This window comes from Monodelphis domestica, chromosome X, assembly GCF_027887165.1.
Source record: "Monodelphis domestica isolate mMonDom1 chromosome X, mMonDom1.pri, whole genome shotgun sequence".
In the NCBI taxonomy this organism is placed as follows: Eukaryota; Metazoa; Chordata; class Mammalia; order Didelphimorphia; family Didelphidae; genus Monodelphis; species Monodelphis domestica.
Genome location: NC_077235.1, coordinates 793,973 through 807,980, shown reverse-complemented (window position 1 = coordinate 807,980; position 14,008 = coordinate 793,973). Strand labels below are relative to the sequence as shown.

At 59.2% G+C, this 14,008-nt stretch overlaps 2 protein-coding genes across 28 annotated transcripts; both read left to right on the top strand.

Annotated features, from left to right (window-relative positions):
- Positions 1-460: 460 nt before the first annotated feature.
- CXXC1 (CXXC finger protein 1) lies at positions 461-6,021 on the top strand. Of its 23 annotated transcripts, none has more exons than XM_056809146.1 (15): positions 461-618; positions 1,517-1,635; positions 1,964-2,064; positions 2,165-2,385; positions 2,568-2,723; positions 2,817-2,843; positions 3,170-3,322; positions 3,742-3,849; positions 3,934-4,115; positions 4,267-4,474; positions 4,553-4,663; positions 4,962-5,011; positions 5,122-5,218; positions 5,307-5,459; positions 5,663-6,021. In XM_056809146.1, exons 1-15 carry the CDS (start codon positions 616-618, stop codon positions 5,807-5,809), a joined length of 1,836 nt encoding a protein of 611 aa, XP_056665124.1. In that variant the 5' UTR covers positions 461-615; the 3' UTR covers positions 5,810-6,021. The 23 variants fall into 23 exon arrangements, with proteins under 23 accessions (XP_056665124.1, XP_056665123.1, XP_056665122.1 ...); XM_056809145.1 differs by having other exon boundaries at positions 3,931-4,115; XM_056809144.1 differs by having other exon boundaries at positions 3,167-3,322.
- Positions 6,022-6,188: 167 nt separating this feature from the next.
- Positions 6,189-13,922, top strand: LOC100018367 (methyl-CpG-binding domain protein 1). Of its 5 annotated transcripts, XM_007507664.3 has the most exons (14): positions 6,239-6,342; positions 6,526-6,953; positions 7,301-7,415; positions 7,537-7,634; positions 7,718-7,800; positions 7,901-7,941; positions 8,094-8,243; positions 8,319-8,447; positions 8,793-8,927; positions 11,676-11,840; positions 11,921-12,094; positions 12,862-12,981; positions 13,125-13,205; positions 13,298-13,922. In XM_007507664.3, exons 2-14 carry the CDS (start codon positions 6,688-6,690, stop codon positions 13,736-13,738), a joined length of 1,998 nt encoding a protein of 665 aa, XP_007507726.1. In that variant the 5' UTR covers positions 6,239-6,342; positions 6,526-6,687; the 3' UTR covers positions 13,739-13,922. The 5 variants fall into 5 exon arrangements, with proteins under 5 accessions (XP_056665104.1, XP_007507726.1, XP_007507727.1 ...); XM_056809126.1 differs by lacking the exon at positions 7,301-7,415 and having other exon boundaries at positions 6,189-6,342; positions 6,884-6,953; XM_007507665.3 differs by lacking the exon at positions 11,921-12,094.
- The last annotated feature ends 86 nt before the right edge of the window (positions 13,923-14,008 follow it).

The window sequence follows — 14,008 nt, the reverse complement described above, 5'->3', positions numbered from 1 at the left end:
GCCCCGCTTCCTTGTTGAGATACTGCCTGGCCTTCTTCCCCTGTCAGCTCTTGCAGATTGCCAGCCAGCTCTGGACTGTCCCCATCGCAGGGCAGGGGCCACCGGCCTGGGCTGGTCTGGTCCGGAGAGCCCTAAGGCTCTTTGAAGTGACTGGTAGAACTAACCGAGGGCTCCTGCCTCCTGCCATTTTTTTCACTGCTTGGACCTTTGTTTCAAGTTGCAATCCTTCGATAGAGTTCTACTTCCGCCCAGGCCAGCTACCTCCTCGCGGACGGTAGGCTCAGACGGCCTCAGACAGGGGAAGGGCGGGAAAGGCTTGGGGATCCCCGGGCAGGAAAGGGCAAGAAGACTCCCAGAAATAAACAAGCCTCGAGCTACTTCCACTCCCGGTCGGCTATTCTCCCTTCCAGGCAATGCGCCTGCGCACTGAGGCCCCGCCCCTGTGGAAGCGGGGAAGCTCGGCGGCCTCGAAAGCCGCACGGAGTTTGCGTACGAGGGCTGGCGAGTGTCCCGGAGGCCTAGAAGAAACCGGAAGCGGAAGTGAACCCGAAGACAACTCTCGCTCGGAGAGCTCCCGTTGTTGTCTCGAAGGAGTATCGAGATCCCGGCGCCGCCATGGTGAGAACGAGGGGCGGAGCCGGCCCGGGGCAATCCCGGGGGGCGGCCCGGGGGAGGAGGCAGAGCGGGTCCGGGACGAGTTCGGGGGCCTTCCTACAGGACGAGGTGGCTGGGGGGCCCCACTTGGGTGGCTTTGGGCGCCGTCCTGGGGAGGAGGGTGACCCTAGGGAGGCCGGAGAGGGCGGGGGCGCGACCGCCTCCCGGCGCCCCCTGTTTTGAGGAGGGGGCTGTCGTGGGGAGGGGCGGGGCGACAAGCGGGGCGCTGCTACTGGCAGCGCGGGGACCGCCGCGGGCGGGGGGAGTGGGGCGCCGCCGCCGCCACCGCCGTCGCCCCGCCCTCACCGGCAGCCAAAGGCACCGCCCCTTTCCCCCCTGCCAGAGGGTAGGAGAGGCCCCTCCCCCCCAGCGGCAGGTCGTAGAATTTAGAGATGGAAGGAGCTGGGGGAAGCCATCCAGAAAGCCTCCCTGGAGCAGGAGAAGGCAGTGGCTATGAGAGGCCAGGGACAGGCCACCCTATCGGGCTTCCCGAAGGAAGAAGAGGTTGGGGGGGAAAGATTTAAAGGCAACCCGAAGGGTTTCTGAGCGGTAGAAGAGGACGAAGCTGAAGGGGAAGGTCTGAGGGCACCCGAGGGTGAGGGTGGGTCAGGGCAGAGCCAGCCAGGTGCCCAGTGCAGGGTCAGGCCTGGGCAAAAACCCCACCAGGGGTGGGGAGGAGAGGAATTCCTACAGGAAAATAAGGAAGGCCAACCTAGGAGGACTGCCTGTGGAGGCAGCCCTGGGAAGGGGGCAGGAGCAGGCTGGAAGTACCCTTTTCTGGAAGGAACAAGGGAAGGGGGCTTTGGGTTCCCTGGAGGAAGAAGCCACAGGGCTCATTCCCTCTATTTTTCTGGCCTTGCAGGAGGGTGAATTTTCTGATCCCGAGCCGGGGGCTGTTGGAGAAGAGACCAAGTCAGAGAATGGGGAGAATGCACCCATTTACTGCGTCTGCCGAAAGCCTGACATCAACTGCTTTATGATGTGAGTGAGAACCCACACTGATGGTGGGGGGGGGTGACCCTAGAGTCAGTCGAGGTGCACTGAGCTCAGTGTCATCGTCACGAGACAGGGCTGGAGGTCCGGGGTCATCTTGTCAGATTATTCAGGGAGGAGAGAGCCCCAGCAGAGCTTTGCCGGGATACCCAGATATTCCTTAAGTGAGCACAGTCTTGGGCTCCCATGTCTTCCTCAGAGGAGGGATGGGCTCAAACTCATCTCAGCAGAACCCACTCTCGAACCTCGCCAAGCCTCCCAGTGGGGAGGCGACCAAACATATCTGAAGTTCACTTTCTCTCTGTCCCTTGCACAGTGGCTGCGACAACTGCAATGAGTGGTTCCACGGTGACTGCATCAAGATTACTGAGAAGATGGCTAAAGCCATCCGAGAGTGGTACTGCCTGCAGTGCCGTGGTGGGTCTGGGGGATCTGAGGGGAGGGGATTTGGGGGGAATCTTGCACATCATCAGAGAGGCCCCCTCAATCTCTTTAATGCTCATCCATCCCCGGACAGAGAAGGACCCAAAGCTGGAGATTCGATACCGACACAAAAAACCATGCCGCGAGCGTGATGGGGAACATGAGGCTGAACCCAGGGATGATGCATCCACCCCACGAAAGAAGGCTGCCTCAGATCTCCTGGTAGAGCCTATGACGATCCCCAAGGGCTTCGCCTCTCCCCACAAGGCCCCACCTCCTCCAGCACCAGGACCTGTACGAGAGGTGTCCAACCAGGTAAGCTTTGGATTGGAGCCTGGACCTCAGAAATAGAGTTGGAGAATCTAGGGCTACCACCAGGAGGAGGGAACCTGGGTTTGGAAAATAAAAGACATTTGGGTGCCTGAGGGGTTGGGAGATCATAAAGAAGGTCCCAGGAATGTCTGTCTCTCATCTTCTCTTCTCTGTCCTGATAGCAGATCAAACGGTCAGCTCGGATGTGTGGCGAGTGTGAGGCTTGCCGACGGACTGAGGATTGTGGCCACTGTGACTTCTGCCGTGACATGAAAAAATTTGGGGGCCCCAACAAGATCCGACAGAAGTGCCGTCTGCGCCAGTGCCAGCTCCGAGCCCGGGTGAGAGTGGGCGATGGCTGCCTCTGGGAAGTTGGGGCTAGACCTCACCTCACCTTGGCTTCTTATATTCTTTATTCCTCTGTCTGTCTGCAGGAATCCTATAAGTATTTCCCTTCCTCGGTGAGTCTGGCATCAGCTGTGGTGAGTGTTGGGGTTAGGACTGAAACAGCAGCTGCTTTGGGCTATTAGCGTCATGATAACTGCAGATCCAGGAAACGTTACAAAGGGAGGGCACTTGGCCTTAGAACATTTGGCAGGACTTGTCTTTCATCATCTTCCCTCTCCTTTCCAGGAGAGCTTGAGGAACCTCAGGTTCTTTCTACCCCTCTCTTCTCGGGCCTCTCTTTCCCTCCTTTCTTGAAAGGGCTCAAGCCCAAGGATGCCGTCCTGGCTTGGGTTCTGATGGCCTGCTGACCCTACTATACCTCTCTCTTCCCCGATAGCAGAAACTTCTTCGTGGCCGAGAAGAACATTTCCAGCTGTTAAAGGAGCCCCCGGAGGCTGTGGCCACACCCGAGGCACTATCTGATGAGGACCTGCCTCTGGACCCTGAACTCTATCAGGACTTCTGCACCGGCGCCTTTGATGACCATACCTTGGTCAGGGGCCAGGCCCCATTCCTTCTTGGGGAGGGAGATTCTATTGGCCCTTGGGTTTCTTCTAGGCTAGGTAGCATGTGTCAGTAAAAAGGCCAGATGCTGGCCTGGGCAGGTCTGAGGATGGGGCTCTGCCCCCTCGCCACCAGTGTGGGCTTCGGCTTCCTCCCCTGTCCAGATGATAGCCTTGGCTTCATGTGGCCACTAAGGTCTGGTCCATCGCGGAATGTGGGATTCAGGAATCTGAGGGGAATAAAGGAGGACACGTTTTCTTTCTTCCCAAAGCTTGGATCCTAGAGGGCTTAGGCAGAGGCAGCAGTCAGATGTCACGTTTCCCAAAGGGCCATTCAGCTGAATGGAGGCGATAGAATAGACTGAGATGGTGCCAGGGGGCTCACTGTCTTGTCCCTTTCTGCCCCCAGCCATGGCTGAGTGACCCTGAGGATGCCCCTTTCCTGGACCCAGCACTTCGGAAACGCGCAGTGAAAGTAAAACATGTCAAAAGGCGGGAGAAGAAGTCAGAGAAGAAGGTGAGTGGCCGGAGAGGGGGCAGTGAGCAGGTGCCAAGAGCCATAGCGGAGACTCACCCATTGCCCCGCGCCCTGTCCTAGAAGGAGGAGAAGTATAAGCGTCACCGGCAGAAGCAAAGGCACAAGGATAAGTGGAAACATGTCGAGCGCACGGATACCAAGGACCCAACCGCCTTGCCCCAGTGCCTGGGCCCCAGCTGTGTCCAACCTGCCCAGCCAGGCTCCAAATACTGCTCTGACGATTGTGGCATGAAGCTGGCTGCTAAGTGAGGTCTCCCCCCTGCCCCCCCCCCCACCTGTGCCAGTCACCTCCCTATTTGGCCTCACACCCACTCTTGGGACTGACAGAAAGCAATTGCTGGGGTGCCCCCCCCCCCCCAGGAGGGACTACCTGGCCCAATTGCTCTCTCCTGCCAGTCGCATCTATGAGATCCTGCCCCAGCGAATCCAGCAGTGGCAGCAAAGCCCATGTATCGCAGAAGAACATGGAAAGAAGCTTCTGGAGCGGATCCGAAGGGAGCAGCAGGGGGCTCGCATGCGCCTGCAGGACATGGAACGACGCTTCCATGAGCTTGAGGCCATCATCCTCAGGGCCAAGCAACAGGTGGTGCGAGAGGATGAGGAGGTGAGAGAAGCCTTGCTTCAGGGAGTGTAGGGTGGGGCAGGGGCATTCTCCGCCTCACTGGTGCTCCCTTGTCTACAGAGTAATGAGGGAGACAGCGAGGACACTGACCTACAGATCTTCTGTGTCTCTTGTGGCCACCCCATCAACCCCAAGGTGGCACTGAGGCACATGGAGCGTTGCTATGCCAAGGTACCTGGTCCCTCAGTGATGTGGGCATGTCTCATCAGTGGGGGATGATGGGTGCACAGATAAGGATTGTTCTCTGGAGGCCTGGACAGATGGGGTGACTTCAACTCTCCATCTTCTCTGGCCTAAATGAATGGGAACTGAGGGATGGTGGGTGGAATGGCAGCTGCCCTGAGCTTGGACAGACTGTCCTCTGGTGGATGGGGAGCAAGTAGCTGAAGAAAGCAGAAGGGGAATGAGTCTGTGCTAGGAAAGGGCTGGCTGTGGGTGACAGCCTGGCCTCCATCTTTGTCTTCCACAGTATGAGAGCCAGACGTCCTTTGGGTCCATGTACCCCACCAGAATTGAAGGGTGAGAGGGGAATCTTGGGGGGGGGACTGGCTGGGAGGGGGGGTTGCATCTTGGCAGATTTCTGAGAATCACCTCATTCCCTTGCTCCCCACTCCATCCCACCCCACCAGAGCCACTCGACTGTTCTGCGATGTCTACAACCCCCAGAGCAAAACATATTGCAAGCGTCTGCAGGTTCTGTGTCCTGAGCACTCCAGGGACCCCAAGGTGAATGTGGAGGGCCAGCTGGGTGCTTGTTTCCGGGGAGGCGATATCGGACTGACTGACTGCCTGCTGCCATTTGGGGGTGGGGCAGGTGCCAGCAGATGAAGTGTGTGGCTGCCCCCTGGTCCGGGATGTGTTCGAGCTGACGGGGGACTTCTGCCGCCTGCCCAAACGACAGTGCAATCGGCATTACTGTTGGGAGAAGCTTCGGCGGGCTGAAGTGGATCTGGAACGAGTGCGCGTGGTGAGGCTGGCATGGTAGCCCCATACAGGGAAGGGGAAGCGGGGCTGGCCCAGTGAGGTGGTGGTCTCTGCTCAGGGATGGAATTGGGAAGAACTGGGAGAGGGATCATTGGGGCCAAGGTCAGGGTATTTGAGCATGTCTTGTCACCCCAGGTTGGCACAGTGGGAGGGGGTGGGTGAAAGTGGCTCCTCCTTCTCCCACAGTGGTACAAGCTGGACGAGCTGTTCGAACAGGAGCGAAATGTGCGGATGGCCATGACCAACCGGGCTGGCCTGCTGGCCCTCATGCTCCACCAGACCATCCAGCATGACCCACTCACCACAGACCTGCGCACCAATGCTGACCACTGAGCTGCCAGAGCTTCCCTCTATGGGGATGGCCTGCCTCCTGCTGTTTCCCCTGCTGGCTTCCGTTCTGCCTGCATCTCATCTTCCTCTTTTGGCCACTCACTTGGCCTTCTGCTCCCCCTTTTGGGTGGAGGCCTGTTTGCTTTCGCTGCCAGCCCCCCCTCCCCCCCATTCTAATCTTCATGTTTGGTCACAATAAAGTTTGTTTGGAATAACTGGACTAGACTGAGTGCTTGCACCGGCCAGGGAAGGAGTGGCTGGGGCAGGATTTGAATTGGGATCCCGCTCCGGGGGCCCAGAAGCTCTAAATCCTAGGAGGAAGGCCCACCCCCCAGGACGCGGCCCTTGTGCATGCAGTAAAAATGCGCCCAGAACATTCGCTCACTCTGCTCCTTAAAGGGCCCGCGCACGCGGGGGCGGAAGCTCCGCCCCCGTGGCGGGGCGGGGCCGGATTTCCGGTTCCGGGTCCAACAAGCAGAACACTTGCTGCTGGGTTACGGAGCGCCTGAGAAGCTGGCTTGGATCAGGGCCGCCAGGTGGGTATCCGGGAGTTAACCCCGGGGGTGGGGAGGGCGGCAAAGGCATTGCGTGCCTATGCGCTTCCCGGTAGAGCGAGGGGCGGGGGTGGGGAGGCCTCACTTTTCCCCCGGTGGTGGTACCTGGTGAGCACATGAAAGGAACCGAAGGCCCGGGGCCTTACTGTGGCCCCACGCCCCTAGGCCCCCCCAGCGCGCCATGGCCCCCAAAGACGGCAGCTGAGCCGAGGCCGGACTGCGCTGGACCCGGAGCCCTCCGGCCGAGGCGGCCATTTCGCCCCCTCCCGCTGCTGACCCCCTTGGGCCTCAGTTTTCCCCCTTTGCCAACATGCGGGTGGCGGCGCAATGCCTTTGCCTTCTGGTCCGGGGCTCCTCCGGGCAGCCGATCCCCCTCTGAGAAGGCCTGCCCGACCCCACCCCACCCCACCCCGCCCCGCCCAGCAGGCAGCCACCTCCTGCGCCTACGACTCTCTTTCCCTCCCTCCCCCCCTCCCTCCCCTCATGGCTGACGACTGGCTGGATTGCCCCACGCTGGGCCCAGGCTGGAAGCGCCGGGAAGCCTCCCGGAAATCGGGGGCCACCTGCGGCCGGACGGACACCTATTATCAGAGGTAGGTGGGAGCCTGAGCGTCTCCCTGGGGGGTGTGGGGGAGGGGAAGGAGGGAGCGGCCCCCTTCCGGTGTGCCAGGCCCTGTGCTAAAGAAGCCCTTTGCCCACGTTCTCTCTCTGGAGTCCTCGCTACCTCCCTGGGACCCCACCTTACAGCTGAGGTAAGTGAGGCAGACTGATGAAGTGACTTGCCCAGGGCCACCCAGCCAGGAGGTCTGAGGCCTCTGGGCGGCTAAGCAAGGACAGAAGAGGACTTGCCTTTGGAGTAAGGGCAGAGCTTGTCCTCTGCCCTCCTGATGTAACTCATCCCTCCTGGGCCCTGGGCCTGCTCCCCCTCTCCCCTCTTCAGCCCCACTGGAGAGCGAATCCGAAGTAAGGTGGAACTGACCCGCTTCTTGGGCCCCGACTGTGACCTCAGCTGTTTTGATTTCAAACGTGGGGTTCTACAGTATTTGCCCACCAAGGTATACTTTACTACTGGGTTCAGGGAAGAGGTGGGAGCTCTCACTGCCACCACCCTCAGCACTGCAGGCATTGCTCGGGAGGAACAGGGCCCTTGTGGAGTGGTGCCACTGTCCCCCCCAGGTGTCTCCTCCAAAGAAGAAGAGGCCAGCCCGGCTGGAGAGCCGCCCTCTGGAGCCCCCAGGAACCCCCACCGCCTCGGCCTCCAGGGCCCAACCCAAGTGAGTAGCAGGGACAGGGCCCAGGGTGCCCTCCTGCATGGGGCGGCAGTTCTCTGACCAGGCTCCCTCTCCTTCCTTCTCAGATGGTGTGAAAAGTGCGGCGCCCGAATGTCGGGGGACAGTGCCCGTCGGCAGCGCCTCAGGTTTCTGTGTAAAGGCTGCCGAGGTGGGTCTGGGCCAGGCCCCTGGGACTGGGGCTTCTCTTAGGGCTGAGAGGGGAGTGTCTGGTTTGGGCTGCTTACAGAATCTCTTCTTTTCTACCCCAGCCCAGAGAAATGCCTTCAACCGGGAGCAGAGAATGTTCAAGGTACTGGTCGGCGGCGGCACTCCCGATCTCCACTTTTGGGGCCAGGCCCTGGGGAAATGGCTGTCTGGGGGGAGGGAGGAGTTGGGTGTGTGCCCAATGTCTTGGGAAATATCCAGTGGGAGTCACCATGCCCCCTCCTGTTTCCTTGGCAGAGAGTGGGCTGCGGCGACTGCAAGGCCTGCCGGGTGACTGAAGACTGTGGTGCCTGCCCTGCCTGTGTTGCACAGCTGGCCCAGCCTGGTGGCTCTCAGCTTCCTCGAAGCCAGTGTGTCCAGCGCCGCTGCCTCAAGATTGTCAATAAGGTGAGGAGGGCTCCCTGGTCCGGGTAGGGCTAGCCCCTCCTAGAGCAGGGCTCCTGAGTGTCCTCTGTTCCCCAGACCTTTGGCTGTGGTCTCTGTTCTGGCTGTCAAACCAAGGAAGACTGCGGGACCTGCCGAATTTGTGAGCGCAGAGGGAGGCCGGGCCTCAAAAGGCGATGGAAATGCCTTCAGCGGCGCTGCCTCAGGGTGAGCACCCCAGTGATATTCCAGTCTAGCCTGTCCTCCTTTTTGCAAAGTGACTTTCCTCCCAATGCACAAAGCCCTCCTTTATATCCATCTTTCTCATTTTATCAGTGAGGAAACTGAGGCCCAAGGTTCCACCTTCCTCTTATGCTGGGTTGTTATCCTTCACAGTGGCCCCAGGGAGCTGTCATGTGGCCTAAAGTTGCCTCCAGGTCCCACTTCTCAAACTCTGCCCCAGGGCTGTCTCCTAGTCATGCCTCATCTACCCTGGTGGTCTAGCTAGGGAGGGCTAGGCTAGGGCACCTAGGCCCTTCCTTCCCTATGACTCACAGCCTTCTTGTCTCCCAGAGTCAGATGAAGAAGAAACCCAGAGGGTTAACTGCCAGGAAGCACCCAGGCAGGCGGCGCCGAGGCCCAGTGCCACCGCTGCTGCCCCCACCCCATTCTCCAGCTGAAGCTGTTGGCCCTTCAGGCACTGCTCAGGTGGGAAACACCAGAACTCAGGGCAGTTGGATGAGTGTGGGAGGGTCGTCTGCAGCAGATCCTCTGTTCCCCATCTGGTTCTCATTCCTGAATCTCCCTGTCATCCCCTCCCTTCTTGCCCCTGCTGTCATAATGGGTCCATAGTGCTGAAGGAGGTACTTGGCTGCTTCCTGGGAAGTCAGGCCGGTCTTTGTTCCAGAGGGCTTGCACAAGGGCTTGGAATGTAGGGAACCTGGGAAGAGGGACAGGGTGCCCTCCTGGCTTCTCCTGCAGCTTCCCCAACACTGTCCTGACTTCTCTGCTGTCAACAGTGGCAGAAGACTTCTGATGGGGGTGGTGGTAAGGCATGGGGCTGAAGTGACAGTGGCTGCTATTTCCTTCTTTCCCTGCTTGCTTGCTTGCTTGCTTGCTTGCTTGCTTGCTTGCTCTTCCTCAGTGCTGTGGCCCTGCCTGCCCCAGCCCTCGGTGTCTTGTCGCATGCTCCAGAGTCTTTGGGGGTCCAGCTCCTCCGTAGGCTCCATCTCTGTGCCCTTGCTCTGTTATTCGTTGTTGTTGTTTTCCCATCAATCCTCTTGGGTCCTATCCTCCCCTGCTCAGGACAGGCTACCTTCAAAGCTACCCAGGAGCCAGGTTTGATGTCTGTCAAGGCTCCCCACAGAGGTGACAGTGAGTGGGGCCTCAGGGTGAGGGCATGCATGGTGCATGTGGGAACAGGACCAAGCCAGTCAGTGGGACTTAGCTGCTTCCTTCTTCCTACCCACCCCTGGGCATCCTCCTGGGCTTGTAGCTCCACCTTTCCCCATCCAGGTCTGTTGGTCTTTCAGTCTCTGCCCTAGTTGGTGGGAAGCCCTGAAAGCCTGGGAATGGCCCCTCTGCCTGTTATGGCCTGCCCAGCCTCCCCTCCGACCCTCTGCTTGCCTGCTTGCCTCCCTGCCTGCCTAGCCCAGGTTCCAAGCCCCAGGGGGATCTTTGTTAGGCCATTGCTTTGTTTTTAGATGGGACCTGATTGGGGTTAGGGGTGGGCAGATGGAGCAGGAAGGCCTCCAGAGGTTCATCTTTTTCCCTGCTCTCCCTCATCATCCTTCCTCTCCCTTCCTTGCCTCACCCCTCTCCTCCCCTGGCCTGGCTGGCAGACAGGCGCATCTACAGCAGTGAGTGGATTTTAAACTCAGTGTCTGCCTTGAGAGCTGGGGGCAGTGTCCTCCTGACCCCTGGGGGGGGACCTGCCCTGCCCCCCAACACGTAAGTGAACCAGACTCCAGACCAGTGGCATCCCCTTCCTTTGTGTGGGGGCCAGAGGGAGAGTGTGTATGAGGGGGTAAGTGTGCTTGGTGTTCTGGGTGTGGGTGGGTGACTTTACTGGCTGGCTGTGTGGGTCATCCATCCTGTGTTTGCCATCACCCCAACAGGAAGAGCCTTGGATCCTCTTCTCTCTTGCTTGTGTCATGAAGAAAGGGGGGCGGGGGGGGGGGGTTGGCCATGGCGCCCTTTCCCCAGCAGCTTGTACAGTGCTGGTCAGAGGACACGCCCCACCTTCCTTCCCCTTTGACAGATGAGGAGCCAGAACAGGGTGTGGCCAAAAGAAAGAGGAAGGCAGGGAGCAGACCATACCTTCTTTCAGATTCCTGGCAGGGCTGCCAGGAGCCCAGGGAGTTTCTCTTGTCACATGTCACTGTCTGCTTTGCCCTCCGCAGTGTGTGCTCATCCGGACCAGGGGGACCTCCTAACACCTCCTCTTTCCCTCCTAGAATAGTTTCTTATGCTAGCCTCCCAGGAGGCAGGAAGGCCTGTGGAATTGGATTCGGATTTCCAAGGGCCCGAACCCAGCAGGGGGCCATGCGCTGGCTTTTGTGATTTCTTGCCCTTAGTTAGGCCTCATCTCCAGGTTCCTTAGTGGAGCACAGTTGTCATGGCCTGCAGAAATGACAGTTGCTTCTGGAGCCACTGAGCAAGGGAATGTCCAGTATTGTGTGCACACGGCACAAAGGAGCTCCTGAAAAGAGCCTCTTTTGCTCAGATCCTCCCATTGCTGTTTGCAGGGAGAGAGGGCTGGGTTGAAATTTGAGGTTCTAGCTGCCTCCTTCACCAGCTTGTTGCCTCCCTCCCCATCCTCACAGCATGATGATGGTTCAGTGGGCTCAGGGCTCCCCTGCACCTTCCAAGAGGGTAAGGCCCTCCATTGATACTGCCCCTGGCTAAGCCGTAGGGGTACTGGGGAGGCCAGTCCTTGTTTGGAGTTGGACCTTGCTTGCAAATGCTGAGGGATGATATCACGGGAAAACCTTGAAGGCTTGGCCTGCCTGTTGAAACTGGGCTCAGATCACGGGGAGTCTTGCTGCCTCACGCTTGGGCTGTGGCTCATCCCTCTATATCCGCTACTGCCTGTTTTCCTTGCAATTGCCTGTGGTCCCCTGCCTTCCTCTCCAAGGACTTTGTCTTATTGTGTAGACTCATTTGCTAGTGAGTGTCCAATGCTCTCCCTCCCAAAGGCCCACTTGCCTTTGCTCCTGTCCCCCAGGCCAGGTAATCCAGATAGGAAGGGCTCTCCTGGCTGTGCATTTGCAGTGCCAGCTGCCCACTCCTGCCCCTTCCTCCAGGCCCTCTGCACAGTTCTTGTTCACTGTGTGCAGTAGAGGTGGCGGAAGGGGCCAGGTAGAAGTGGGAAGGCACGAGTTTGCAGACCCTGGTACCTCCAGCTGGCAGCCCTGCCCTGCCCTGGTGACCTTGTCTCTCTCACCTGCTGCCCAGCACTACTCCAGCCGACGGCAGAACCGCCATTGTGGGGCATGTGCCACATGCCTACGCCTTGTGGACTGCAGCCAGTGCGACTTCTGCCAAGACAAGCCCAAATTTGGGGGCTGTAACCAAAAGCATCAGAAGTGCCGGTGGAGGCAGTGCCTTCAGTTTGCCATGGTGGGTGTGGCAGCTGGCTCTGGGGAGGTCCTGGGTCGGCATTGGCTGTGGAAGGTGCTCAGCCAAGTGTCTGCCTACAGAAACGACTGCTACCTTCAGCCAGGTGGGACAGCCCTGCTGTAGAGGGGGCAGCTGCACCTCTGTGCTGGCCACGCCATAGGAAGGGTACCTTGCTTAACCAGGCCTGCCAGCCAGGTTGGCCCAAATCTGGGGGCCAGAGGCTGGTTTCTGAGGCACTCAGCAGTGACCTCGAGGTAACCCTAATTTCCCATGGGGCCCTTCCCTATCTCCCACCCCTGGGTTCCAAGCTGGACCTACTTCCTTCATGGTGGCATCTCGCCCAAGCCTGGCTTTAGGAGCAGTGTCGCCATCTTCCTCTTATCTCAGCCTCAGCGACGTGGACCCTGGCCCTTGGAGTCCAGTCTGGCCATTACCCCTTGTATTCCTCCCAGTGCCGACTGCAGCCCCATCCTTCCTTAGCAGAAGGGGTTCCCTGTGCTGGCAGAGGAGCTGGGTCCTGGCTTCATGCTGCCCCCAGGGACTGACTTGGTCATCCTGCAGGAGCAGGAGGGGGATGGGGGCATCCCTGTGCTTGTGCCCAGTACCAAGCCACTGGGCTCCCTCCTCCCTGCCCCTGGGTGCATCCTCCTAGAGGTGAGCACTAGCCACTGGGACCTGACCCCTTTCTTTGCCTCCCTCACATAACCCTTCTGCCTGGCCCTGAGATGGAGCATGGGCTGAGGTAGTGCCATTCCCAATGGCCGTCCTCTCAGAGAGAAGCTCAGTAGCTTAGGAACCAGGGCCAAGGAGGAAGTGTCCCCCGCTCCTAGGCCTTTGGCTCTGGGCATGCAGTAGGCCAAACAGCAGGTCTGGGACTCCGAAATGCCTGGCAACCCCTTTGGGAAGAGTCAGCTTGGTGGCTGGTGGCTGGTTGCTGAGGTGGGCCTGCTGATCTCATGCAGGCCTTCTGGCCAGGTGGCTCCCATCTCTTTGTGACCTTTACCTTTGGCCCTTCCTGCAGGAGTATGAGCGCCCAGGCCTTGGGGCCCCGGTGAAGGAGGAGGTGGAGGGTTACGAGGCCCAGACTCCTGACACTCTTTCCTCACCCCCTGGAGGCTCCTCTCCTAGCTTCCCCAGCAAGGTAACTGGGGGAGGGGGGTCCCCTCCCCAAACAGCCTGTCACCACTACCACTCAAGAAGGCCCAAGTTTGAATTGTGGCCCTTCCCAGGGTGGCCATGGGCTTCCTTTTGATGTCCTGGGTTGGGGGTTTTGTTTTGCCTTAGGGAGCTAATCAGGTGCAGCTCCAGCACTCTCCAAAACAAGAAGGGGAAGGGGAAGTCGAGGCAGCTGCTAGCACTCCTGTGGTAAGCGACTGAAGGCTGAGCCAGCTGGCCAGTTGGGACCAAGGTTGGGGGTTTGGGGGGAGCAAGACTAGCACAGGGACTTCTTCCTTCAGATCATGGAGATTTACAGTTTGAGTGGAGCTATTCCGGCAGTGGCAGCGGAGCCCTGTGGAGGCCTAGACAGTGTCCTGCAGGAGTTTCTGGTGGAGCTGAATGAGTTGCCCTTGCCTGCCCACTGGGAGGTCCTGCCGCCCAGGGGGCCAGAATTGTGTATCACCCAGCGGTCCCCCTTGTCAACGGTGGCCACTGCAGTCATCCATATTCAGGCTGGCCTCTACTTTCACGTGATGGTGCAGGATGTCCCTGTGCCACCCACCCATGAGCTCTACTCAGCCCACCCGTTGCGGCTCACCACTGTGGATGAGGTCGTTGAGCTCATCTGCGACCTGGAGGCCTACTGCCTGTGCCCTGGTCGGGGTGCTCAGTCCCCCTACTGCGCTGTCCTCGTGTACCAGGGCATTTGCGAGGCCTGCAGCCTTAGGGAGCAGCACTGAGCGCCCTACTGCGCTGCATAGGAGTCCATCTACACTGGAAAGACCAAGGGGAGGATGGACTGTTCTGAGGATCCCCACTTGCTCCTGAGAGAACTGTGTCCCTGTTGTCTGCAGGGCCAGAAGCCAAAGCATTGGCTTTGTGTACCTTTATTTTTCTAAATAAATAAACTGGTTACAACGCTCAGAGTCAGAGGGTCACTCAGCCAGGCACAGCCACGCTTGGGTGGGCGAATGAAGGGGAGTCCGAATTGCTCAGGGTTTGGTGGGAGA

What these genes read in the sequence shown, in the direction of transcription:
- LOC100018367 (XM_007507664.3), top strand. Translation starts at nt 6,688, where the DNA reads ATGCCTTTGCCTTCTGGTCCGGGGCTCCTCCGGGCAGCCGATCCCCCT. An exon ending in GCCTCCAGGGCCCAACCCAA is followed by an intron (nt 7,635 to 7,717) that starts GTGAGTAGCAGG and finishes CTTCCTTCTCAG; the next exon opens with ATGGTGTGAAAAGTGCGGCG. An exon ending in CACTCAGCAGTGACCTCGAG is followed by an intron (nt 12,095 to 12,861) that starts GTAACCCTAATT and finishes CCCTTCCTGCAG; the next exon opens with GAGTATGAGCGCCCAGGCCT.
- CXXC1 (XM_056809128.1), top strand. Translation starts at nt 616, where the DNA reads ATGGTGAGAACGAGGGGCGGAGCCGGCCCGGGGCAATCCCGGGGGGCG. An exon ending in TGAGTCTGGCATCAGCTGTG is followed by an intron (nt 2,865 to 3,166) that starts GTGAGTGTTGGG and finishes CTTCCCCGATAG; the next exon opens with CAGAAACTTCTTCGTGGCCG. An exon ending in CCTTTGATGACCATACCTTG is followed by an intron (nt 3,323 to 3,741) that starts GTCAGGGGCCAG and finishes TTCTGCCCCCAG; the next exon opens with CCATGGCTGAGTGACCCTGA.